Raw genomic sequence first — 27,470 nt, 5'->3', positions numbered from 1 at the left:
ATTCAGTAAGGAGAAATGTATCTGGGGAGGAATATCAACACACTGATAGATGCTGAGGGCCACCCAGCTAGAAAGCAGAATTGTGGACAAGGACCTTGAGGGTTCAGTGGGCAATAAGCTTACCATTAGCCAGCAATGCACCTCATGGCAAAGAAATCCAGGAGCATCCTGGGATGCTTTAGGAAGAGCATCACCAGCAGGTTGAGGAAGATCATCCTTCCCCTCTCCTTAGTCCTCATGAATTCGTATCTGGAGGACTACATCCAGTTCTGAGTTCACCAGTATGAGAAAGATGGGGACTTACTGAGCCGAGTCCAGGAAAGGACCACTAAGTTGATTAAGGGACTGCATCACTGTATCATCTTTCCCAGAAATTGAGGGAGCTAGGATTGTTCAATCTGGAGAGAAGGGAAGGCTCAGGACGTTATACCATTGTATATAAATACCCGATAGGCGAAGATAGAATGAAGATCAGGAAGCCAGGCTTCTTAGTACTGCCCACTAGCAGGACAGTAGGTAATGGATACACACTAAAAAGCATGAAATTTTATCTGAACGCAAGAAAAAGGGTTTTTTACTATGAGGATAGTCAAACACTGGAATAGATTGCCCAGAGAGGTTGTGGGGTTTCTCTTTGTGGCGATACTTGAAACTTGTGTAGACATTCTGAGAAACTCACTGTAGTAGACCCTGCTTGAGCAGGAGATTAGACCAGGTGACCTCAACAGGTCTCTTAAACACTTCTGTGATTCTATGGTGTAAGGTTGGATTTCTTAAAAAAAACAAAACAAAACCATACACAACCCCAAAGAAACAAGCCAAAACAACAAAAACCCCGCCAAAAAACTTCAACACACACACACTTCCAGTATTAAATGGTATGTACTTTGTCCTTAAATATACAATTTTAGTACAGCTATATTTTTTTGCTGTATAGGAGTCCTGATGTTGAAATGAAAAACAGTAGAAAACACCAATTATGTATTTGTCTCATTCCTGGAAGATACTTAGGTAGCCTGCTATAAAATAAGAGTGGTGAAAATTCCTTTCTTTCTTTGGTTTATTGCAATGCTCTCTCTTGATCATTAGATCGTTTCTCTAAGCCCAATCTCCTTTACTGAAATGAAAATAGTTTTATTTTCTTCACATCTGCAATTAAAAGGAAAAACTGATACATGCTTCTAGTGTGCAACATTGTTCTACTTGTCTGAAAACTCTTATCATAATCTGTCATTCTTATCTCTTTGAGACGAAACAGCTCTAATCTGTTTGGAGTTTGTTTGTTTGTTTGGGTTTTTTTTCTGTAGATTATGGGTTTGGTATATTTTACATTTCATGGCTTTTTTCTGAACTTTGTCAGGGGATCCTTGAGGTTGGGTGTCCAAAAATGGATGTATGTACTTCAACTGACCTTTTACATGACCTTGGGTGAATCTTACCTGCTTCATGCTGGCCCAATGTTGTTGATGCATAGCAAGCACGTGATTCCCTGAAATGCGTAGGTCTGTTTCTGTATGGCTGTCACATAGCCAGTTTTTCTTTTTCCTGCATGTATTTATTCTGGTAACTCCACATAGTAGTCATTACAGGTTTTGGTCCTAATTATTTTTGAAACATTTGTCCATTACTGAATTCTAGTACTTTTTATTTTAATACCAGGGATTCTTACACTTAAATAAGGAGCTCAGCTAATAAAGACACTGAGGAAAAAATAAGATAATCTTTTGGCAGAGTTGACTTGATTCTCATTTAAATTAGTTTAGATCAATCCATTTATCAAAGCTTGTAATTCTCAAAGGATTTATACAGATATAAATGAAAAAATAATCTGGTCCCAAATCTGTATGTGATATATTAAGTGACCAGTATGATAACAGTAATCTCTTTTAAAGCAATTGCTATAGTAATTTCAATTGTTCTTTTTAAGTTAGTCTGAAATATTTGCAGTTATCAACAGAATATGCACACGTTAGTAAATATACAGGAGCAAAAACTTAGCTACCATTTAACACAGTATGTATGTCTAGTATTGAAGTCAGCTAGTCAGTTTTTTAAAAAAAGCCTTCTACTTTTAATTTTATTACATGGATGATAACAGTTTTATTCTCCAGTCACATCATGAACTAGGTGGCTTCATAAGATGAGGCTTGGAATGCCTTTCTGCTTAGATTGTTAATTAATCTTTACTTATGGTGTTCTTGCACTCTCCAACAAAACACATGAAGCATTCACGTGCTGTTGATATCGTGCTCACTCTGTGTTGTTTTCAACAGGAAGAATAGGTAGAAAGGTCAAAGATAAAAGCTACTGAAATGTCAAGGATAAGCCTGCAAGTGTCCTTTCATTTTAAATACTATTTGTTGCCAGATATACAGTAAACTTTAAAAAAGACTGTGATGACTGAGTAGGTGGAAAATATCTTGAGCTTGTTTTTAACCCAGCATTTGAAACTGTGTATAGTTTACTGCTCTTGTGTAGATCATGTTATTAGCATAAAAGAAGTAGAATATATATACTTTCTACAGCTGCAAGAGCAGGCCAATAGAATTTACATAATATAGCATCATAGAGTAGTTAGGGTTGGAAGGGACCTTAAAAATCATTTAGGTCCAAACCCCCTGCCATGGGCAGGGACATCCCACCAGACCCAGCTGCCCAAGGCCCATCCAGTCTGGCCTTGGACACCTCTAGGGATGGGGCAGCCACAGCTTCCCTGGACAACCTGATCTAGTGTCTCACCACTCTCATGGTGAAGAAATTCTTCTTAATGTCTAGTCTAAATCTGCCCTTCTCGTTTATACCTGTTCCCCCTCATCCTGTCAGCACAAGCCTTTATGAATAGTCCCTCCCGAGCTTTCTTGTAGGTTCCTTTTGGGTACTGGAAGGTTGCTATAAGATCTCCTCAGAGCCTTCTCTTCTCCAGGCTGAACGAGCCCAACTCTCTCTCAGCTTGTCCTCATAGGGAAGGTGCTCCAGCCCTCGGATTGTCCCTCTGGACCCATTCCAACAGTTCCATATCCTTCTTATGCTGAAGATTCAAGAACTGGACACAATACTTCAGATGAGGTCTCACAAGAGAGGAATAGAGGGGCAGAATCCCCTCCCTCACACTGCTGGCCACGCTACTTTTGATGCAGCCCAGGATACAGCTGGCCTTCTGGGCTGCGAGCACACACTGCCGGCTCATGTCGAGTTTCTCATCAACCAGCACCCCAAGCCCTTCTCTGCAAGGCAGCTCTCAATCATGTTGTCCCTCATCCTGTATTGCAAATGGGGATTGCCCTGACCCCAGTGCAGGACTTTGCACTTGGCCCTGTTGGGCCTCTTAGAACCTCATGAAGTTCACTTCTCCAGCCTATCCAGGTCCCTCTGGATGCCATCCCATCCTTCTGATGTGTGCGTGTCCGTGCATTCAGTCTTCATCTGTTCCATGATACTTGGTAGCCAGCAAAAACACATTTATGAGATACCTTGTTCGATCTTGAATACCAGATTTTTTTTTTGTCAGTTTTACACTGTGTTGCATTTCTCACTTCTTGACACCTACAATTTCATGGTAAGTAAACAGCAGAGCTATACGTGGCCACTGACATTAATGTGCATCATTTTAGAAGCATTTTATAACCTGCCCAAATCCCTGTTTGCTGTGGTATAATATTTCATTTATGCAGTTAGCCACTTGCATCTGTTCCCTTTGGTATTTTCTTTTGTTTATATGCACAGTTTGCAAACCTCATCACATCGATTAAATGTGATCAAGGATATTTTTCTTTTGTGAAATAGCAACATTGTAAAATGCTTTACAGCATTTTACAGAACCTTTTGCTCCTTTGTCGTTAATAGACAAGGATGTTGGTATTGGATGACAGGAGAATGCCATGGCAGGAGAATCTTCACTCTGTATTGCTTAGTCTAGGATTGAACTGCTGCAGTATTTTTTAATTGACTGGATTGCTGAAAGATTTTTATATCATGGTGATTATACATACAGGATAACCATACTAACTGCATCACCAGGGAATACAATCTAACATGTTATTTTCAGCTGTTTTTCTCTAATGAATTTCTTAGGAGAAAAACTTTTTTTTTATTTTTCTTCTCCCCAGTCAATCATAGTTGTCCTGATGATCAGTTTAAGTGTCAAAATAATCGCTGCATCCCCAAGAGGTGGCTTTGTGATGGAGCTAATGATTGTGGTAATAATGAAGATGAATCAAATAAAACCTGTGCAGGTAAAGATTTTACTTGATTGTGCATACAGTTCCTCTAACTCCGGTTCCACAAAGAGTACAAGACTGCTCTGAAATGAACTTAACCAGTTTTCAACTATTAATCTGATTATTGCCATTTTAAATTTATTTAGATTTTGAAGCCACTAAAGCTGGGATATAAATTATGTTTTACATAATCCTTAGACTTGATTGTGCCTTCCGAAGTAATTCAGCACTTCATCTATCCATATGGGGTGACTGTCAAAGCACTGTTTAGCTACAAAATAGTCCCTGCTAAATCTTTTTTGGCAGTTAGAATTCTGTTTGCTAACATGCTGTGATGAGTGCCGTGTCACTAGTAAATTTTATTTTATGTTGACAAAAGCATAATTAGCTATTCAGTTTCCCCTTGATAGCTTGAAATTGTTTTCATTTGGAAGTTATTAACTGTATAGTGGATTTTTAAGGAAATCCCAAGGTAAAGATTGGTTCCTGATTCCGCAGTGATAAATCATGAAGTTCCAAATATGCCCTTTGCTTGTATGGAAGTGATGTTTAGTGCTGGTCAGTAGAGTGCACTAAACAGTCATTAAATCGCTGATGGACAAAATATCAGACATCGATAAGCTAATGACTGCTTCAAACTGAAATGCAGTAATAGATAGCATATGTTGTGTATTAAACTAACCCTTGAGCTCATTTTGTTCGATTTAAATTCTCATATGTGTATTAACCTTTTCACTTTGATACTTGTCAGTTTGGCTAAAAGCCTTCTGGAGCAAATGCAGATCTATAGCGTCTGTATCACCTCTGCAGTGTTATTGCGTATTATAATGCATCTTGATATCCTTTGATATCCTGTTTGCTTGTAGGATAAGAGTTTGAAGACTGTATTTTCTCTCCCTATGTCAATTGGACCTGGGTTGAATTTTGTATTCTTAAGTTTCCTTTTGTTCTGTAGTGGCAAACATTACTCATATTTAAAAAAAAAACCAAAAACAACTTATGAAGATTTTAAGCTTCCATTCTTCTATTATATTTTGAGCTATCTCTATGAAGAAAACATAAAATGGTAATTGAGAATATCAAGTGAAGAAATATTGTTTTGATTATTGAGGTTTCTGATGTACCACTCATTTTCTCTAAAGTAGGTAATCACATATAGATGAACTTGAAAAGCTTAAATTTGAAACCAAAATCTGTGTCATTATCACTGGCATTGTAGTTAGTTTCACATTTTGAGTAAACAAAATTATAAGTAATGTCAATTTTATATTCTAGGGTTTTTTTATTGATTTCTTACTGTTCCTCAGCTTTCAATGTAATTTATGTAGCTACATAGCATGATTTCTTTTAGTGATCTTTACTTCAGAATAAAGACATCCATAGTTTTTGTTAATGGATCATTACAGTTGAATATTTGAAAAGGCAAAGATCCTAAGAGCTGTGAGGCCAAGAACATCACACACATGCTTTATTGCTATTTTTCTGCATAATTATGAATCTCACTAGATCATTGTTATGAAATACAATGTGTTAATATTCCGCTTATGTTAGACATTTTTATGCCCCAATTTTTATTTACTTCAACTCTAGCACTAAAGTCATTTTGTCAAACACTAATGCTCTTCTAAAACCTAGTTCTGTATAATTACATATAAAAATTCATGTTCTCCTGTGCTGAAGAAACCACCAAGAACTCTACATAGCAGAGGTAGAACATAGTCCTCCAGGTGACCTCAGTTTTCTCTGAAAATAGAGCAGGTGAATGTTGTTCAGTCAGATCAGGTAAAATGAGCTGCAGGCAGGGAGGAATCTTCCAGACTTACAGATTCTACATACAGACACGCACCATGAGACCTAACAGATTCAGTCCATTTCCCTTGCATTTTTGGAGTGTTTTGTCTTGACAGCAAGAACGTGTCAGGTTGACCAGTTTTCTTGTGGGAATGGACGCTGTATTCCAATATCATGGCTGTGTGACAGGGAAGATGATTGTGGAGATGAAACAGATGAAATGACATCCTGTGGTAAGTCTTTTTTTTTTTTTTTCTATAGAAAGTTAAACATATACAGACTTCTTTTCATGTGAACTGACTGTTAGCAGAAGTATGCAGAGTCTTTTTGGTTTTATATGACCTGATAATACTGAAATGGCAAATATATTTATTTGATTAATAAATAACCCCCAAGCAAAGCCTGCTTTTTCTATTAATGAGTTTTTAACTACTACTACAATACCAAATATGCAGATGAGTAAACTTAACACTTTCTAATTTACAGCCTGTTATCAAATAATTGTCACCCTCAAAAACTGATATTTATCTCAGCCACATGCTTCTTCTCTTGGGCCCCCTCAGCATATTCTAGATTTCAATAAAATAGACTGTTTCAGGTCTGAACAGAAGGATGTTTTGACGTTCTATTTTTCAGAAAAAAAATTAGTCTTCCATGATTATATCATGAAAGAGCATCAGCAGCTTTCCTGATTGCTGCTTTATTGAGATATTGCAGAGAGGTGCATTCTTTCTAATCAGCTGCTTCCAAACACTTAAGGATTTCATAAAGGCAGCATGATTGCCTTCATATCTTTAGTAGGACACAGGTAACTGCTGTGAGTCTGAGAGCAAAAGGGTCAGTGAGCTGTCTGCAAAAGACTGTATTAGAGTGTTCCTTGTATACAAGGTAATATTAGTGATATTAGACTTACTAACACGAATTACTAAACATGTCACAATGTAATAGGATATGTTTCTGAAATGACTTTCTGAGAGTTCTTAAGATAGAATGGTGACTGATTATTTTAGTAGCATTAATCATGTAAACATGAAGTGAGAGCTTGTGCACAAAAAAATTAGAATATAAGGTGTACTCCTTGATATACTTAGTAGTTAGACCTATATTTTTCTCAGAGCTGGTATTCTAACTTGAATAACTTCTGTAAAAATATACTATTTCTTAATGAAAATCAAACTACGATAGCAATATACTTAATTGAATGTAACCTTTGTTTTGCTTTTTTGAACTTTCTTAATAAAGATAACAGGGTTTTTTTTTTTCAAAAAAATCTCAATACCTACAAAGCACTTTCAGTGGAGAGCGAGAAGAAGTTGTGAAGTAAATGTGTAAATTGAAGTCGTATGCTGACACCATGATGCCCTGTGTTCCATGAACACAAATCTCCAGGACCTCAATTATCCAGGAAATCTATGGAAGACCACATGTAGGATCTAATCAGTAAATTCTATTCATCCATAAGCTCTTTAATTTGTTTAGGTTTGAATTATTCATGGCTAGCAACCAGCAAATACCCACTAGTTGAGTTTATATTTTCACTCTTTAAGTCCTTGTCTAATTCTCAGCATCTCCTTCTTCTATAGCTGCATTCAAGATTTTTCAGGATTTATATGTAAATAGTTGTGTTTCCTAGAATATTCACTTGATTTCTCTTGCCCTATTTCTTACTGCTTTCTTCCTTTTTTTTTTCTACTAATAGTGATATAAAAGCAGAGAAAAAGAAGTCTCATTTTATATTGACAGTAATTGATATCTGATGAGCCACTTCAAAAAAAATTGATATATTTGATAAAATTGAAATAAAAATAAAATAATTATGTGACTAAAAATGAGACTTATTAAGGTAGAGTTCTACTTGACATGCTTCAAATCAAGTAAGCTCTGTTGTATACAGAGGTACAATGGGTGGCCCCAGTGGACTCAGTGTATTTTGTGATCTCTAAAATTATAGCATTGTATTTCGTAGTGCAGCATGGCATCTGATACCAGAATGGTTTGTGACTAGCTGTGCCTTGTGTTCCTAGACACCTTCTCAATATACAGATGTTAATGTCATTGTAATTTCTTCCCATGTGTTTTATTTGGTATCCTTTTTGCTGAGCTGGTATATGTCTTTGGATTGATTAATCAGTGCTAATTTCACCTGGTGTTTTTCAGGGTGACCAAACTTTACATATGTTTCATGGTTTAGAATCTTGTTTCTTTATCTTTGGGCACTGTGGCTGCACAAATGTGTTGAATATTTTATTTGTCAGTCTGCTTTATAACTTGACAGATTATGAGCATGCTAATGACATTTATTTAGTTGTTCTATGTAACGGTGTGTGCATTTTCTTTTGGGAAAGAGTTTAAAATTATTTTTGTATTCACAAATTTTTATATTAAAAGTAAAATCAAGGTTTGCTTTATGTTACCATTACAAATTGCTGATTTTTACCTTTTTTATGTTCCTTTTTGTTCATTTACAATGCATTATGAAGTTCCAACCTGAAGTCCTTCAGTGGAGGACAAAATTGCCTTGAAGTAGCAGTTCAGGCAGATTGTTCATGTTTTCATCTTTGTTTTGTGTTGACTATCAGTTTCTGAGAGGTGCCTTATTCTCTTGATGGTCTGTGGAGGGAATTTAGGCTCCTCCTTATTCCTTTTGAATCAAATTAGACTTTCAGATTATGACCTATGAATTGCCAAGTTTTGTAAAGTAGATCTTGTATTTCCCAAACTGAATGCATACGAGCACTGTTTGACATGTTAAGAGTATGAATGCACATAAAACCAAGCTGTGTCATTGGCTGTAGAAGAAAGCTGTCTGAGAGAAATTCACATTTTCTGCGCAGAAGCATGTTAGGCAATTATAAAAACAGAACTCTGTAATATAGATGAGCCTCTATGAATTATATCACCTCAGTTTTCTACTACTTTTACAGGAATGCTTGGAGGAAATTATTGTAAATACTGACATTTTATTTGGGATTTTATTATGTCAATGCACAGTAACTTGATTTCTTGACTGTTCTTTTACTTGGTACTTGATTTTCTCATTTTACAGTCATCCATTTCCTGTATTTTGCTGGCAGTGTTACTGCCACTGGGGAACTTATGTATATAATATGTATATAACACATTGAAAATGCGGTTTGTATCAGTCATCCAGCTATAATTAGTCATCAATATTAGTGTGCTTAGGGGCAAAGACAGCTGTGGTCTGATCAGACTACAGGAACATGCTATATAGCACAGAATGCAGCCTTCAGTAGTCCATGGTGAGGAAAGGTTAGGGTTTGGGACAGTATTTGCAGTTAAAAGGCTTTTTATCCTCTCTTTTTGATGTCTTGACTTGTTTTCCTCTCCAGATTAAATATCTGGCAGGTGCAAATGTTTGATACAATACACTTATGCAGTTTATGTATATGGGAGGGTGGATAAATATTACTAAAAAGTATATATGTTACATAGTTTTTTATTTCTTTTTGAACACTTTCACAGAATTCCCAACATGTGAGCCATTAACTCAATTTATATGCAAAAATGGAAGATGCATTAGCAGCAAATGGCTCTGCGACTCAGGCAAGTATCAAGTGTTCTGTATTTGAAATGAATATGATGGATATTGCTTTGATACTCACTCTTTTCTTCTGAGACTGATATTGCCAGTTTGGTTTATAAGTCGCCAGAAAATAAATACGGTGCTTTAAAATTACTGACCTAACCTAGAAAGCAGCAATAGCGAAGCTTCATAAACAAAATGATGCAGTGGATATGGTAATAGTTACAAATAGTATGTTCTGTAGAATGCAGGGTGATGTAAACTCCCATTATTTAGAAAAAAAAAGAAATAAGCAGCTAAACTATCACTTATGAGAATATTTTCCACTTTCAGAAAATGAAATAGTTCCAGTGACTAGAATATCTTTTTGTTTGTTTGTTTGTGGGCAAGTGCAATCTAATAAAATAAATAGCATCCTTCGAGAGGGACGGTTAGGAAGACTTTACAATTTAGTGATTTCTTTCGTCTAAAAGAGTACATAGTTGAACGAGAACTTCAAATGAATCTTCTCTCAGAGCTTGTGATGTGGGAATGATGTTGTGCCAGCCCTAATAACATTGGATTTTCTCTTCATCCACCATAGCATTTGATATTACTATAATTTTGAGGCTACCAGGAATTCATAGCTGTAAATTGATAGATTCCCCAAATTATCACAGTGTGCTTACTGAAATTCTTTTCAAGGGGACCTTTTATGTTTACCTAACGTATTATCTTTTCCCTCCCTTGGTGATCATGACCAAATTGTGCCCGTTGCCTTGAGATTGTTGTAATGACTATAAATTAGAGTAACAATAAACCACATTTCACCCTTATTTATGTGCTGATATCTTTCTCTATGTTGCACCGTTGCAAGTACATGGAAAAAAACATTTATAACTGTTGAAAGAAATTTTGACACCAGGTGTTCATTTTGGTTAATATGAAGCTTTGTGTGTGTGCTTAATTAAATTAATGAATCGCTGACAATAAAGTAAAACCACTACATTTGAAGCCTGTATAGTTAGATGTGACTGAAGAAATGAGGCAAATCTACAGCCTTCGCATGCTTACTGGTGTCTGTGATTGAATATGCGTAGTGTAAGGGTTTATACTATCCAAAACGACAGTCAAATTCTGTCAGTAAATTTTAGTTAAGGACTACTTGCATTAGAAATAATTTCACGTGTCTATAGGCAGTAAACTTACTATTTTATTTACTGCACGTTATTTTTCTCTTGCCTTTTCAGAAATATCTTTTATTCTCCTCACATCTTTTATTCAGATTCTTTATCTTTTAAAATAATGCAGATGATGACTGTGGTGATGGAAGTGATGAACTAGGCTGTGTTCACTCGTGCTCTGCTGATCAGTTCAGATGTCATAACGGCAGGTGTATCCCAAGTCATTGGGCATGTGATGGTGACAATGACTGTGGAGATTTCAGCGATGAGACCCTAACAAACTGCAGCAAAGAAGGTTAGCACTTTTTTTTTTTTCTCCCCACATTTTCATACATATAAGCACAGAGAATACTTTCTTATAAATACCAAGGGCCCTTCTTCAGTTAGAAAAGAGAAAACGCTTTTAACCTTGGTAATGTTTGGATTGGAAAATGTCAAGTGTATTATGGTGATACACAACTGTATCATAGAAATAGAATGCATTTGAAAACAAAATGGATATTCTGCTGAGAAGTTTTGTAATTTGCTGAATTACGCTAATCATATTTCCTTTAACAGAGATTCGTGCTACCTAGATAAAGAGGCGATATCCCTTAAGTTAGTATTTTTCAGGGATTCATCTGCAGGAACAATCTCATTTTTGTGTGATTCTAGTTTTTGGTTTTGTGGATTTTTTTCTTTTTTTTTTTTTCTCTTTTTTTTCTTTTTTTTTTTTTTCCCAGCAGTGTTTTGGAAGCATAAAATGTTTTATCAATGTACAGACCAACTTAAATTCCATATGCTGTTTTTTAGGGGTGGGGAGACATGGCAGAGGATGCTTATAGCAAAGGATAAAGAACAGTCAGATAAGAATGAGGGAATATTTTTCTTATAGCGATTTTTCCACAATAAAGGAATCGCACACGATTTTGTTTGTCCTTTTTCACAAGTTTACATTTAAAATCTAGCTGCAGACCTCATACAAATAGATGAACTAGCAGAACACTGTTCATGAGTATTGTGAAGCCCTTTGTTTTTATGTGTTTACAATATTTATTATATTTATATATTTATCTGAATAAAAATAATTGGAGAGTAACTAAACTACTCATTTTCCTTTTCTTCGCGTCCATCTCGGAGCTTAAAGTTCCACTCTGTCTTTATACCACAGTATCATGTTATGTTGGGATTTGCACCACTGTCTCTGAAATAGCACTTATTGTCAGTTCAGAAATCTTCCATGGCCTGCTCTACTACATGAGGATATTGTCTTTGCTTTATTTATGATAGAATGCAAGAATGCCAATTATTAAGAGAAAAAAGGCAACTTTTAATAAACCAATACTTATAGACAGTGCTATAGGAAATTATTCAAATAATGGTTTTGGGTATAAACAGGAATGTATAAGTTTATCATTACTTTTAAGTACATGCTATTACTGTTAGTATGTTATGAAATACTAGAAATACAGTTGTAATACTTTAGGGAAACTTGGCATGGACAAACCTTGCATGAGCAAGTTCCTCAATGTAATTCTTATTTTTCTAAGAAACTCCCTCTCCTGGAAGATGCAATGGGAAGGAATTTCAGTGCAGCCCTGACGGGAGCTGCGTTCCTGAGTTATGGAGGTGTGATGGAGAGAAGGACTGTGAAGATGGTAGTGATGAAAAGGGCTGTAATGGAACTATACGACTATGTGATGAAAAAACAAAATTCTCCTGCAAGAGTACAGGTATATGCTTGCAGATATGTTTTGCTTTCCTACACTCATTGTGTATGTGTGTGTGTCTGTGATTTGATCACATACCTACTATTTGAATACTGCTTTAAATGTTTGATACTATGGAGGTGATATTACTTATTGTACTCATACCAGGAAAAGAATATTAATATGCTGCCGCTGGCCTGTTTTGTGATTTACAATAGAAAATAGACGGGTTTTGAGATTACTTAGACCTGAAACTGTTGTGTATGACAGTACATAAAACCAAATACTTAAGTGTAGAATCTAATGACATGTCAAGGTATTTTCTTCTGGTTTCCATCTATGGCCCTAGAAGTTAGGTGGTTGAAATGGTATAAAGTAAATAGCTAGAAGACATTAAAGAATTAAAACTACAGCACTGGAAATCTGAACCACAATATTGGATGAAAAATACATTCTTTGAGAATGTTCAAACTAAAATTTTGCTAATTATACTTGATGATAAATATGAAAAGAATGTGGCAATTTTTATATGAGGATATTTTACAAAATAATGTTTAGGTGGAATATTTTCTTAAGGGACAGTACAGTTAAAGGAGAAATTAATTTATGTCAGCATTGTATTAATCTTTTTACAATTTCTTGCAAAGATTAGTGAAATATTAGGGATAAAATAACTTTGAAAGCAAAATTTAATTCAGGATATTATAAGTCTTAATATCGTTGCCATTAGGCAACTCTAATCATTACAGGAAAGGTAAACTCAATCTAATGTCTCTGTTATAGAAAAACATGATAAATGTTGCAGTCTAGTTATGTGAGCTCTGTCCAGAAGTATTTATGAACACATATGGATACAGTTAAGATACTTTTATTCATATCTACACTGGGAAAAGAGTTCATTTTCAATACGTGAGCTACGTTAGGATGTATTAGAAATGCTTGGAGTTTCGCTGCTGCTTGGATTTTAACATTGTAGAAATCATAAGGTTTGGATAAATAAATTTGGAATACTGACTTTTTGTCTAAACAAATCATCACCTTGTGTGGTCTTACAGTTTCCATAAGGATGTATGTAACAAGCAGCTGTTAAACGAAATAGCTTCAATAGGTAAAAAGGCAGTATTAACTTTTAATGGAAAGACCCGTTTTCTGAAATAGACTGATAGAAACCCTGACACAGGAAATACCCTTCTTGATGATAATGTCATTTTCCTAGTGCTTTAGTGGGGAAAAGGTCCCAGTCTACGCTGCCTCATTATACACCTTCTTTACAGTCATGCCCTGGGGAGGGCAATGGCTCAGTTTACAGGATGAAATGTGACTTCTCTGGCTACCACATATAAAACAGCAAAAGTATTATTTTCATCAAATATTTGCTAAGTTCAAGGTTATCTGACTTTGATTTAAAGGAAAATACAGTAATGCTTGTTGGTTACATGGAGACATTTCTTTAGGAATCAGTTCTGACAGTTTCTTCCATAATACTCCTCTTTTCACTATTTTTCTTCCATCAGTCCTGGGAGGAGCAAAACTGCTCTTCTGGAGGAGGCACACTGGTAATGCATTGGAACAGAAAACAGCAAAAGCAAATTTTCTTAGTTTGGAAGGGCACAAGAGTAATAATGATTTTATGAGAAATAGTTTCTGTCATGATCCTTTCAGGTTTCAGAATAAATGTCACTTTCTCTGTGGGTTATTCTAAAGAAATAATACTGTCTGGCTCCACATTTAAGAGAATTGTTCAGGTGAGGAGAAATCAGACAGTTCTCCTTTTAAATACTGCTAGATGATGGAGTTTGATTTTTCTAATACATAATATGATGGATAGGAACGTGTGTTTGGGGGAGGTGAAGCAGCCAATACGTTTTGAGGAAATGACACTTAGTGAGAACAGTAATAGTGAAATGTTACTGCCCACTTTTTTGCTTACTTTTTTGTTTTGTGGCTGTAAATTATAGCCACAGTCTTTCCTTACTGTAGCTTTTGTTGGCTCTGGTTAATCTGTCACAGTGCCTCAGCCATGTCATGTTACAATTCCACCATTTATCAACCTTCATTCAGCCAAACCCAATTTTTCTGCTTAAAGTGATGATAGTCTCAAGACTCATCATATGCAGCCTCTTTCTACTGAATAAGATCCAGCAGAGGGTATTCTATAACTTGTATTGATAGCTTTTTAGTAATTTGCCTCTACTAGTTGAACAATTTTTTCTTAATAAGTTATTTTCACTGGTATAAAAAGTATTTGAATATTGAAATACTTCTATCATATGTCTCCACCACAACATTTTTTGTTGAATAAACAATCCCCACCTCATATCTTCTATTTTTATTTTACGTTTTTAATCCTTTAGTGGTTTTTTTTGGTCTCACTGGAGCGCTCTGACTTGTGCAATTCTTGAGCTTTGGTAGCCAAGGTCAGCCAAAATGCTGCAGGACACTTCAGTTAATAGGTTTCAGAATGATGTTTCTAATTTTTTCAAGAACATCACAAGATTGTTTATGATGATGTTTGATGAAAAATATACTAGAGTTTGTGGAGATATAATGTGCAACATCTTCCTGATTGACTACTTTTAGGCTGCTTCTAGCCAGTTATTTTCTGCTTTTAAATAAAATTAGACTTCTTTTAAATCAGGCTAAACTAAATTAGATTAGACTCAGATCCAACTTCCTATTTTAAATTCTGGTTCTGCCCTCTAAAAATTATTACAGGCATGCACTTCAGCTCAGTTTTATGTACTGTATAAATCCATCCTTTTTATTCCATCTCCCTACTCTGCAGTTAGTAGTACTGGACCAAGGGCAGAATCTGTGCAGTCTCACTTAAAGAGTCATCTAATTACTCTAATGATCATAATCAAGTACTTCTGTGAAGACAAATGCAAGGAGCCATGAATACTTCAGTTAGGAAGGAATAGGTCTGAACTGTAATGTATATTTGTCATAATTACTGCTTCTTATATTTCTTTCAAGAAGCAGTTAATTTTGTATTGCACCATTTTTAACGCTACCCTGTGTGCCATTATTTCATACCTTTTTTCTACACGTTAATATACTAGAGTAAAAATAAGATGAGGGAAGAAGTAGGATTTCTTTGGAGTGGAAAATAAGGAATGTACATAGAGAAGAAATAAAGTCCAAGGGGTGATCATCACAGTGATACTTGAAGAGGAGAGCAACAGCGGTAATATTGTCTGAATGGGGAGTATAAGAGTCTAGAGTCAAGTATCTGACAAGTTGAGAAGAATGGAGAGATGTTGATACTGAGAACATCTGGGAAGCAACGGGTTTTGAAAAAGGTGATGATGATGATAATGAAACTGTAAGGCTGCCTTACAGATTCTGTGAGGGCTGATGAGGAAGTGGTTACTGTAGAGAGATCCACAGAGTTTTGGAAGAGGAGAAGACTTAGTAAGAATATAAATATTGGGAGGATGCAGGAGTTCAAAGGATGGGTGGTATGAATATGGGACATAAGTTTAACAATGTTACTTCTACTTGTTCTCTACCTGCTCTGTCTCCTCTCTCACTTTTTGAACTTGAGAGCTGTACATCTCATACAACTACTTTAATAATCTTTTTGGATGCAGTGATGTTTCAGAGTAGTGTACTTTGACTGGAGGGGTGGATTCAGTTAACATTAAGAATTTAAATAATAAGAAACCACTGCAGCAACTAAACTAGAAAATGGCATATGTTGTTCCAAAACTGTTTTTTATCCTCTGTTCATAGAATTGTTTTCTGTAATAACAGCTCCGTGGAGAACTTGCTGTGTCCTTTCAGTACTTAAAAAGAGCCTTATGTAGATAATGGGGACAAACTTTCTAGCAGGGCCTGTTACAATAGGACAAGGAATAATGGTTTTAAACTAAAGGAGGGAAGATCTAGATTAGATACATGTAAGAAATTTTTTTACAATGAGGGTGATGAAGCACTGGGACTAGTTACTCAGAGAGGTGGTAGATGCCCAATTCCTGGAAATGTTCAATGTCAGGTTGGATGGGGCTCTGAGCACCTCAGTGGAAAAACTTCCTGATCTCAGTATCCCAACGAAGACTGATCAGTATATTAAAAATTAATGGTTAATTCTGTTGCACTTGCTAATGTTTGTAGGAAATGAAAAGTGTTGGAGAAGCATTTGGATCAGGCTTTCCCACATGCTTGTTGCTTCAGAATTTCTGGTTCACTACTTTACATGTGTTTCTTCTCTGTTACACAGCAGAGCTATGGAAAAGAACAGTTTTATCTGTTGAAGCAATTAATTTGTGATGGAATTTTACTAAACAGGTTTATGGAAACCAAATTTGTGAATTTCAATAACAGCCAATAAAGCAAAAATACTGTAGTGAATTTCAAGTAATGATTCAAGACAGTCATAAAACTTTATTAAGTCCATCTCTTTAGAATTTTGGCAAAGATTGATTCCTCGTAAATATAGTCTGCTTAAGAACATGTCAAAGATATAGCTGAAGATGAATCTTTTATTATAAAATATATTACATTAAGGTAAGAGAAAGGCAGGAAAACTGATTTATACATACAAATGTTTACAGAGTAAAAGATTAAAGAACAGATTAGGAGCTTGACTGGAAGCAACGTGAATTTACTTTGGGATCTGGTTGGTTTGATGCTGGTGTTTTTCATTAGCTTTCATTCTACTACTGTGCTGTAGTAATATAAAATGATCATTTAAAGTTAATAATGAATATGGACACTTTTCAGAAACACTTGTGGTTGTATGTAAGGATGAACTGCATACATATCAGATGTGCAATTTTGTTTCCTTGTGTCTGTGCAATTCTGCCTTTTCAGCGTAGGACATTTGGGACTTTGACCTCTGTAGAAAATGGTGAAAGCTCTTTTTAAATAACACTACTCCCTGCTTAAATTTTCCAGGTGGTTTTGCATTGGTAAAAGGGTGTTTTGTTGTTTGAAACCACACTCACTGTAGTTTCCTGAAGTTTCACTTGTTGCTTTTCATGAAGAAAAGCAAAAATGCTCACACATTTGCCTTCTGAGATGGTACAGAAATGTTTTTCATTGTCCTTGTTCCACTGTATTTTATTCCATTGTCATAAAAGAAAGCTAAAATATCAAATGAAGAGCATTGTTAATCTACAGCTAACCAGCAAATATTTCTGTTAAAGGAAACGGAAACGTGTGACTGTACTGTGGCAGACAGTAGAATTATAGATTTACAGTTAGGGCCACTTGCTACATTGTGTGGACAGCTGTAATGAATCTCTTCTGAGGTCATTTCATGTGGAACTGTGCCATGAATGATACAGAGTAAAAGGTAGCCTGTACTGGATTTGGCACCAAGGTGTATTAAAGAACCAAGGACACTACAGTTTTACCCTAGCTGATTGTTTTGCACATGCTTGCTTGCTTCTCCCACAGTCATAGTCAGGCTCAATTTTCTGTTGGGAAGCTTGTTCCTGGACTGGGAAAGTTGGGCAGAAAGTCGTGTTGGTTTATGCTGTGTAACAGTTTGTGGTCACTGGTCTCAGACATCACCAGTCAGTCCCCAGGCATCCACCAGCATTTCCATCAACAGATCTACACATTTCCAGGATCTCCTTACTCATTCTAGCTTGATTTTTCTCTACCTGAATAGTTTATAGGCAGAAATGCAGTGCAAGATCAGCTTCCTGACCTGTGGTTCTACCTGTTGTCTCTTCATTAAGTGATGAATAAAGTATGTACCACTTCTCTTCAGTCCAAGTGTCATCAAAGTTTACAACTACCCCTTCCTGCTTGTAGCTAGCAATTCAAAAGTTTATGCTTAAGACTTGAAGAATAGTTTGGGACAGGAGCACACACACCCTGTGAGTGGAAGCATTCACAATCTTGGTTATTTTTGACCTATTAAAATCCCTGACTTAGGTATCAAATTAAAATCACCCATATGATTTTTAAAGATCATAACCTCTTCCTCAATCAAGAGACTGTCTTGCATCTCTGAACATTGATGATCACCACAAAAGTGGACCTCCCCCCCCCATTTTTTAAGGAGTGAAGGAAATTATCCAAACACTGGTTTGATAAAACTGAAATTAAATAAGAAATTTCATCTGCTGTAGTTATTTTGTCTAAAAGCTAGTCATTTATCTGACATAATCTGTTAATTTATTGTATGCGCTTCCTAGAAAAATTTTTGTTTCTCAAATCCAGAAGTCATATGTTGAAATCTTGCTCCTATGGAAGACTGTTGGAATAGAAGAGAAAAGGGAGATGAAGAAAAACAAAAATTAAATAAACAAATAGACACCTACCCCAGCCCCTAAACCCTACCATTTTAGTAGAATTTGGTGTATGTAACAGATTATGAGGATACATCCTGCCTGTATGCAGTTCTGTTCAGCGTAGAAATAACTAGGACTGATATTGTTTGGAAAATCACCGTCAACACTGATATGGATGGTACTTCAGAGTATAAGTACAAGTTCTTTTCCTTTCTGCTCGTCTAAAAGGAGAATACCATTACTAGAAAAGCGTAATAAAAAAAAAAATCTGTTTAATGTTACTGAAGGTTTTTTCCTAAAGTTTGCGTCCAGTCTGATTTCCTGTGTTTATTGTCTCTTTTCTCCAAGGGAGATGCATTAGCAAAGCGTGGCTTTGTGATGGCGATATTGATTGTGAGGATCAGTCTGATGAGGATAATTGCGAGGGCTATATGTGTGGACCACCAAAATACCCTTGTGCTAATGATACCTCCATCTGCCTACAGCCTGAGAAGCTCTGCAATGGGAGAAGAGATTGTCCTGATGGATCTGATGAAGGCGATCTTTGTGGTACTTCTTTTAGACACCTTTTCCTGATTATTCTTGATATTGTCTGTCGAAATTCTTCCTGCTGAAAAAAACAGTTCTTGTGTTAACCTTACTGAAATTTTGTCACAATAGCCTATGTGACAGTTCTTATTTCATTTAAATCATAGTGGGATTGTGCTTGAAGTATTAGCTCTATTCAAATGAGGGACAACATAGTTCCTTAGGGAAATATTTCAATTCCTAACTCCTTAAAATACTTCTGGAGGTAAACAATGGAGAGGGCTCTATTACCTATGAAAGGATTTAAGCTAATTTGCAGTTCTCTCAAACTACAAAAGCTTGAGTTGATAGGATCTTGTCAGTAGCTGTGTAGGAGTTCATGAAGATATGTGTTGGGATGACTGGGAGGAGTTAACATGTCTCTCTGATGGCAGTGTTGAAAGGATTTCATGGCATGTCAGGCAATACAGATTCTCTCAGCAAAACTGTATTCAGTAGAAGTGTACAAAAATAATCATATAAATCTGACAGAAGTAGAGATAACCTAATTGAATTATTATAAAATATACGCAAAGATAAAATTAATAGATGTTAAAAGAAATTGCAATACTATAGCAGTAGTATTGTACTACAGTGATGGTTTAGGGATAAGAACTGAAACATAGTTAGTAAGTAAAATTTGGATTATTTTATAATTCATTTTTACTCCGGAAGCAATTTGCCTCTCCCCACTGACCTTGCTTTGCATATGATATTTTACAGTCTCCAGCGTTCTATTATAAAACATTTGGAGATGTTTGCAAGCGTTTCCACTCTCTAGGACCTTTGCACTGAGCTGTGCTGAGTCCCCTGAATCACTTAGCATAGGAGGCAGAGTTTGCTGGCTTGGGCAACAGCTGCTGTAGGATATGGCAGAGATCTTTACCCTGTCCTGCTCTGCTGGTCTGCAGACAGTATTGTGAGGGGAGGAATCTTAAATTCAGTTTTCCTTTGCAATATGTTAAGGTTATCTTGTAGCCTTAAGAGAGCGAGCCCTCTCTGACAGCTACACGTGAATCCCATACTGTGTAGACTCTCTGGTAAAAGAAATTATAGCATAAGGTTATTTATTTTGTCTGTGGTATTTCTGTGTATGGACAATTATCTTCCTACTAGTAGTAGCACGTTGTGACACCTGTATCTTTTTGGATACTGTATCAGGCCAGTCTTGTTTTTCAATCACAGATCACAGTGTGGTTTAGGTTGGAAGGGACCTTAGAGCTCATACAGTTCCAATCCCCCTGCCATGGGCAGGGACACCTCCCACCAGCCCAGGCTGCTCAAGGCCCCATCCAACCTGGCCTTGAAACCTCCAGAGATGGGGTATCCATGTGCCAGTGCCTCAACAACATCACAGTAAAAAAATTACTTCCTAATATCTAATATGAATGTTTCTTATGACTTTCTGATAGTATTTCAGCACTTGTTAAATATTTAATTTAAAAAAATATCTAAGCATAAACTGAAGGACAAATATGGGATGCTGGCCAAGAAATTTGCATATTGGACATCTTAAGGAGCTTAACCTTTTTTTGTCATGATAAATAAAAACACAGAAAAAAGCAAATTGAAATCTGAACAAACAAAATGTTAGAAGAAGGGCTTTTATTTTTGTTTAAGTAGAAAAGACCTAATTATTCTGTAGAAAACTCTTGTGTTTTATACATATTATCACAAATCAGCAAAGTTTTCAGAGACTTGTCAGAATCAAACAAAATAACTGAGAAACACAAATAAATTAAAAAATCAGTGATGCCTACTTTACAGTGTAACAATGCACCGGTTGGGCCCTCCTGTAGAGTCTCAGGATATCAGAACTATGATGAGCTAAGTAGTAGTTCTATCCTTTTTTGCTCCAGAGGCCACAGAATTTCTCACAGACACAATTATTATGCATTTAATACAGATGCTTTAAAGGTTTCACAAATCACCTTCAATCCATTTAGCAGAGCTTTGCAAATCATCGGTTACCTGTAGAATATAATGTGAGAGCACTGACTCGGAGAACGCAGAAGTAGTATTTTCTAGTAGCTGCTACTGGAAAAGGAGCAGAAAGAAATTGTGATGTTTAAATGCTGTTTGTATATGTTTCTCTGACAAGTTGCTTGGAATGCAGATATGTAGGACTAGGAACCTTCTCCCTGCAAACTCAAGGGGCTGGAGGCAAGGGAAGTGTTGGGGAAAGTAGGCTTATTTCTCCACATCAGCATTTGGTCATCTTTGAAGGTGGTTGACCTATAATGGACTGACTCTGTGTGGATACTCTTTGATTCGTAGGTGAATGAGACAATATGCATGAAAGTCTGTAAAAATGTTTACGCATTGCTTGTCTGCCACTCTACAATCCTGAAAGTCTGTTGTAAAGCCATCATGCTGAATATTTGCAAATGAGATAATGTTAAAAATAACAAATGTATGATTCAGTTCACGCTTAGTGGCTGTTTATGTTTTTTATTTGACCTTGTGACTTGAAGAATATGCAATATAATTGACAGCCTTGCACCCCTTAATGCTTTTTTTCAATGTTATTCCAGATGAATGTTCACTTAACAATGGTGGATGCAGCCATCAATGTTCTGTGGTTCCTGGCGGAAGGATTGTATGCTCCTGCCCTGCAGGGTTCAGTCTTAGTACAGACAACAAAACTTGTGAGATTATGGATTACTGTACCAAGCACCTTAAGTGTAGTCAAGTGTGTGAACAGCATAAAAACACCGTCAAGTGTTCATGTTATGAAGGCTGGAAGCTCAGTAAGGATGGAGAAAACTGCATTAGTACCGGTAAGCTGAAATTCAGTCTGTTTTCAGTATTCCAGATGTTAATAGCTGTTACATCCAATTTAGTAAGATGTTATTTCCTTCTTTTAATACAAAAAATACGCTTAGATTATCCACATTGTGGGGCCATTAGGGATCTGAAGAACACAATAAAGCTGTCCCTATTCTTGAGGCAGGATGACGGGGTGTTGAAATATTAGTTCCTTGCTTATAAGACTTGCTAAGATTGCTTATATCAAATAATTTCTATCTTGTTTTAAATTTTATACAGTTTTTCATGTATATTTAGTGTGCAATGGAGATACATGTTGTGTATGTATGGAATATAATGGATTTTCTGTAAATTTTGAAGAAAAGAATCAATCTGTGACATCATGATATTGGTCAGTTTTACTTGAGGGTTCAGAAGTTTAATTTTGAACATGCATGCACACACATATAGTCAGTTATCTACTGCCTGTTAAAAATTAATAATTCGAGCTATATTTTTCACCTGGGAAATTCTAGTACTCGGTTTTTGGGTTGGTTTTTTTTTTGACATCAGTAAGCCCATTCATCTCGCTAACCAAGAAGAAAACTAACATAAGGCAAGATGAGAGAGAGGAATGCCTTCCCCTCATTGTTCAATATTGATACGCACTCAAGCATGTTTTAGAAATTATGTTATGGGTTGTCTTTTTCAAGTGCAGTGTCAATATGTGTGAAATACAAACAGGTATGTGCACTATAGACTGTCACCGTATCTTTACGCCCCCTGTAGAGAGTTAAAATTAGCATTGTCTAGATTTTCAAAATTTCTGTTTGAGATTCTTTGATAGTTTTCTTCTTTATTATGTTTCTTCTTTGACAGTATCTTATCAAAACTGATCAGAAATATCTCCCAAACTGTGTATCATTTACTTGAGTATTTCATAATTCAAAAGATATTGTGATTAAGATATTCTTGATCTACTCCAGATCTCCTCCAGATAGTCACCATTACCTCAGATGAATCACAGGAAAAAGTTCTAACTGGGTAACCTAGGAACAAAAGCCAAGTTTCCTGTTGCTATACACCTGAAATAATGTATTAGTTAGCAGCCAACTTAATGGCTGATATTTCAGACAAGGCAAATCCTAATCTTTCTGCTTTGATAATGTTACAGCTATTTTACACAACACTTTAGAAGTTCGTTACAGTAGTAATGAAGCCCATAATTTACTTATAGTCAAAGTATCTATTGTGTGTAATGAAAATAATGTTTCTCTTGGCAAAATAATGGATAATTAAAATTTAGTTTTATATCATGAGCATTCTCTTCAAGAGCTTTTAGCTCATGAATTACCATCTTGCCTTCAAGCTCTTTTTTAATTGATTAGGAATATGACTTACATTCATCAGACTGGAATAACTTGTTATAATTCCCAGAATGATCTCCATATTGAGTTGATATGTCTCCATAATTGTTACTATCACATGTAAATACTTGCTACAACCGTATGAGATCAGGAACACATGTTGATTAGATGTTACTGAGCCGTGCTCGTAGTAGACTCTTAAATCATGCTACACTGATGTATAACTTGGGTTCTGTATAGCTGAACTTGATTTTATTACAGTTTAAGTTCTTTCATTGCTTTAGTCTTATTCTCATTGATTTTTGCTCAATCTAATTTGTTTTATTGTGGACATTTTCATTATTCAAAAAGCATATTCTTACTGGGTTACAGAAATTACGCGATTACAACCATTAAGACAGTGTTAGTAACTTGATGAATGAAAGCTTGAAACAAACTTTAAATCAAAGCAAATCAAAGTGACTGGTATTTGGAAGCTAAAGGAAAAAAATCCCAAAGTGAAATGTACTTACTTGTGCTGAAAAGTAAGAAAAGTGAGACTACGGTTTCTCAGTTTTTCTTAAGCCCATGAGATCTTTCTGCTTAATGTTTACTGATGTTGGTGAGGATCTGAAGTTACAAATTGTTTTTTACAGATATTTTCAAAGAATGTGATATTAAAGATATGATCTGAGACTGGAAATGTCAGATAGTATAAAGAAAAATGATACCTTTCTTTCCAAACTATCCTAATGCCACTAAAGTTGTGATAAAATTATTCCATATTAAATATGACATATGATTTTATAGCCACTAATAATCTTAGACCTTTTCATTTTATTTCATTTTAAAGACATGGTAAACACTCCTTAGAGTAGGAGAGATCCTCTGATACTTTAGTTGTTGACTCTGTGAATGGCTTTTTAGTATAGTGAGAACAATTTTGGTCCAATTTGTTGACTCTATTAGCCTCAAAATATCCATACCACTGAATTCTCTGTGCATGAGATCTTAAATGAACATAAAAAAAAGAAAAAAAGCTTTCATATAATACTCTTACAAGCAGAATTCAAAGTGATCTTATGAAGATAAACTGGCCCCCAAATGCCAAACTACTTCTTCAATATTGCTAGTTGTTATAAAATAATTCTTAGAATAGCCATAGTGATTTAAAATGCCTTTAACCAGGAGTAGATGTGTGTTCTATCAGGGCAGTAGCAAATAATACTTTTTCCAGGAAAAAAAAAATTACTCAGAGGAATATGATTACCTTGCCCTTAGCAATATGTCTTGCTATCTAAAATAGCACTTTCCTATATACAAACACTACACTAGTGCACAGCAATAACGTGTAAAGACAGCATGCAACACTTCACTTTCTCAGAATAGTGTGAAAGCATTTACTAGATTGTCCATCAGAAATGTAGTATTTGTGATTGACTTTTTTGTTTGGTTGGTTGGTTTTGGTTTTGGTTGGTGTTTTGTTGTGGGTTTTTTTTTGGTTTTTTTTTGGATGACCTATTAGAACTAATTGAATAATTCATTTGACTCCCTTGACAAACACAAGAAATATGATGACTTTTGGAACAATAAGTATATTGAAATAAACTGCTGAACTGAGCAGTTGTTTTCTTCTTAGTTTCTCTTTCAGTGTCCTTTTCAACAACTTTCTGTTTAAGCTCTCTTAATTTCTTGAGTTTTAAGTGTTGTTCTGTTTCTCTCCTTTGGAGTTTCTTTGCTTTCCATATATCTTGTTTTCATCTAGTTTGCTTTTTGCTTTTATGGCACGTGTACTATTGCATAACTGACTTTCCAAAGACTAAACAGCTCATTCACTGTTAAATTTGTATTGATTGAACTCAAAGTATGCTGTGAAGCTCCCTTGTTCAGATAGAAAGTCAATATAAATCATGTATTTCACACTTTTCTTCCTAGTTTCTCTTGGAACACGTTTCAAATAAGTTGTGCTGATATATGATGCTTGGAACTCTTTTAGATGATAAAAAAACATAGAGAAAATAAAACCCTGTTCTGGAAAGATATTTAAATTTTATGTTTATGTTCAGCCTTTCAGAATCTGATATGACAGAAACAAGATGAATTCAGAAGCACTTAGCTAAACAGTTGAAAAATTGCTGACAACCTTTCCTAGCCTGTGGGAGCTCTTTTATATCCCTAGATATATACTTGAAAAAGAGTATGATGTATCTGTGTGTTTTATCTGTTTTAGCTGGTTTTAAATTCATTTTAGTTGTAATTCCAGGTAGGTTTCTATACTAAATTGGAGAAAAATAAAAAAAAAAAAAAAAAGGATGATCCAATCCTCTCTAAGGAATGTAAAACTTCTAATGAAGGGTTTTTTTTCAGACTCCTTATGAAGCTATGTTTTTCCTTACAGGTAAATTTTATAAAAGCACAGTGTAGGTTGCTCACTGTGCTACTGTTGTTACAGTAAACTTCAATGTAATAATAAGTCTCAGTCTGCATTTTCTCCAAGAAAGAACTTAAAATTAAAACCACTGGAACAAGTTAAGCATTATTCTTGCTTTACAGTCTTTTTTGATTGAGTTATTTAGGTTTGGGGTTTTTTCATTAGATTTTTTTTATCACAATTCTTGTTGTGGTTATATACTTCATGTTTGTATCGTATATTTTATTCACTTATAGAGCAAAAAAGCTTGGTGCAGTGGTGAAATCATAAGGTAAAGAACTGTATGATTTTCTCTAATAAATTGTGATTAATTACTTCTCTTTAAAAAAACTTTAAAAAAATGAATCGGTAACCATTTCATGGAATGGAGTTAAGGTGACATTTTATGAAAATACTCTTAATCAATTGGTAAAATAAAGAGTATTTGCACTCAGTTTCCAGAAGAGGAAACAGATGGCAAAATAACATCAATTTTTTGTTTTATAGGGTGTTGGAAGGATAACCTTAAGTAAAGATGATTCAATTTAAGTCCAAAAATTCTAAATCACTATAATATAGCTTGATTTTTTACAATCCTTGAACGATAAGATTGGAAGGAAGATCAAAGTCTATCTAACACTGTTGCTGTTTATCTGCTTTCAAAGACACTTCCAGTGGTGAACTCCAAGTTTGTCAGGGATGAGAAATTTTAGTGCCTCACTCTCCTTAAGATTTTCTTTCTAGTCTTTCTGAGCCTTCTTGTTCCAGTTTAAGCCTTTAATCCTTGTCCTACTTGTAATTTATATAGAAAAGAAGATTTTTTCCGTTTTTCAAGTCATCAGTCTTTTATGTCTTTGGAGAATTTTATATGCTTCTGCTCATAATCTTATTCCTTTGTTTTTTAAACTAGGCAAGTCCAGCGTATTAATTCTTTCCTTGCAGACCGTGCTTTCTAGACCTCTTGCAACACTTGCTGATTTCCTCATTCATTCCTGTAATTGATTTTCATTCCTCTACATGAGTGGTGCGGTACTGTACCAAAGCTTACGAGGAGGGAGTCAAAGAACTATATCATAGTTACTTCAAACATAATCCTTGAGTTGACGTTGTTTACAGTGCCGTGCCGTTGTTGATCTAATTTTCCAGATTCTTTCCTAGAGATCTAGTATTCATAGAATCACAGAATAACCAGGTTGGAAGAGACCCACTGGATCATCGAGTCCAACCATTCCTATCAAACACTAAACCATGCCCCTTAGCACCTCGTCCACCCGTGCCTTAAACACCTCCAGGGAAGGTGATTCAACCACCTCCCTGGACAGCCTCTGCCAGTGCCCAATGACCCTTTCTGTGAAAAATTTTTTCCTAATGTCCAGCCTAAACCTCCCCTGGCAGAGCTTAAGGCCATTATTCCATCAGTTATATGCTGAATTTTATAAGTCTCCTTATAGTTGAAGCATGTTACTTGCACATACAGTTATTGGGAGGGCTCACTGAGTAATAAGAAAGATTCTAGACTTCTCCAGTCACCCAGGCTGTGGTGGCTGATAGCTACATTAAGCAGAGTGGTGGCTGGACTCTGCCTTGCTGGTGAGCTGTGAGCCAATAGTTACTGCTATCCATTTGGCTCTATTTAAATAGCCTTAACATAGAAGAATCCGTGAAACTGGTTACTGTTCACTTTCAGAACTCTTTCCAGAGAAATTTTGCACTGTGATGCAGTGCCTACAGTTTGTCACAATATTATT

General features: G+C 35.6%; 1 protein-coding gene across 1 annotated transcript in view; it reads left to right on the top strand.

Annotated features, from left to right (window-relative positions):
* Positions 1–27,470, top strand: part of LRP1B (LDL receptor related protein 1B) — a 699,724-nt gene that overhangs the window by 459,437 nt on the left and 212,817 nt on the right. The window contains exons 17-23 of the mRNA XM_069861579.1: positions 4,107–4,232; positions 6,125–6,241; positions 9,492–9,572; positions 10,843–11,010; positions 12,245–12,427; positions 19,000–19,200; positions 21,753–21,998. Coding sequence (XP_069717680.1) covers positions 4,107–4,232; positions 6,125–6,241; positions 9,492–9,572; positions 10,843–11,010; positions 12,245–12,427; positions 19,000–19,200; positions 21,753–21,998 — 1,122 coding nt within the window. The remainder of the gene's footprint in view (positions 1–4,106; positions 4,233–6,124; positions 6,242–9,491; positions 9,573–10,842; positions 11,011–12,244; positions 12,428–18,999; positions 19,201–21,752; positions 21,999–27,470) is intronic.

The sequence above is a fragment of the Phaenicophaeus curvirostris genome, chromosome 7, assembly GCF_032191515.1.
Source record: "Phaenicophaeus curvirostris isolate KB17595 chromosome 7, BPBGC_Pcur_1.0, whole genome shotgun sequence".
Taxonomy (NCBI): domain Eukaryota; kingdom Metazoa; phylum Chordata; class Aves; order Cuculiformes; family Cuculidae; genus Phaenicophaeus; species Phaenicophaeus curvirostris.
Note: the sequence above shows the minus strand (reverse complement) of the source record. Positions and strands in the feature narration are given on the sequence as shown.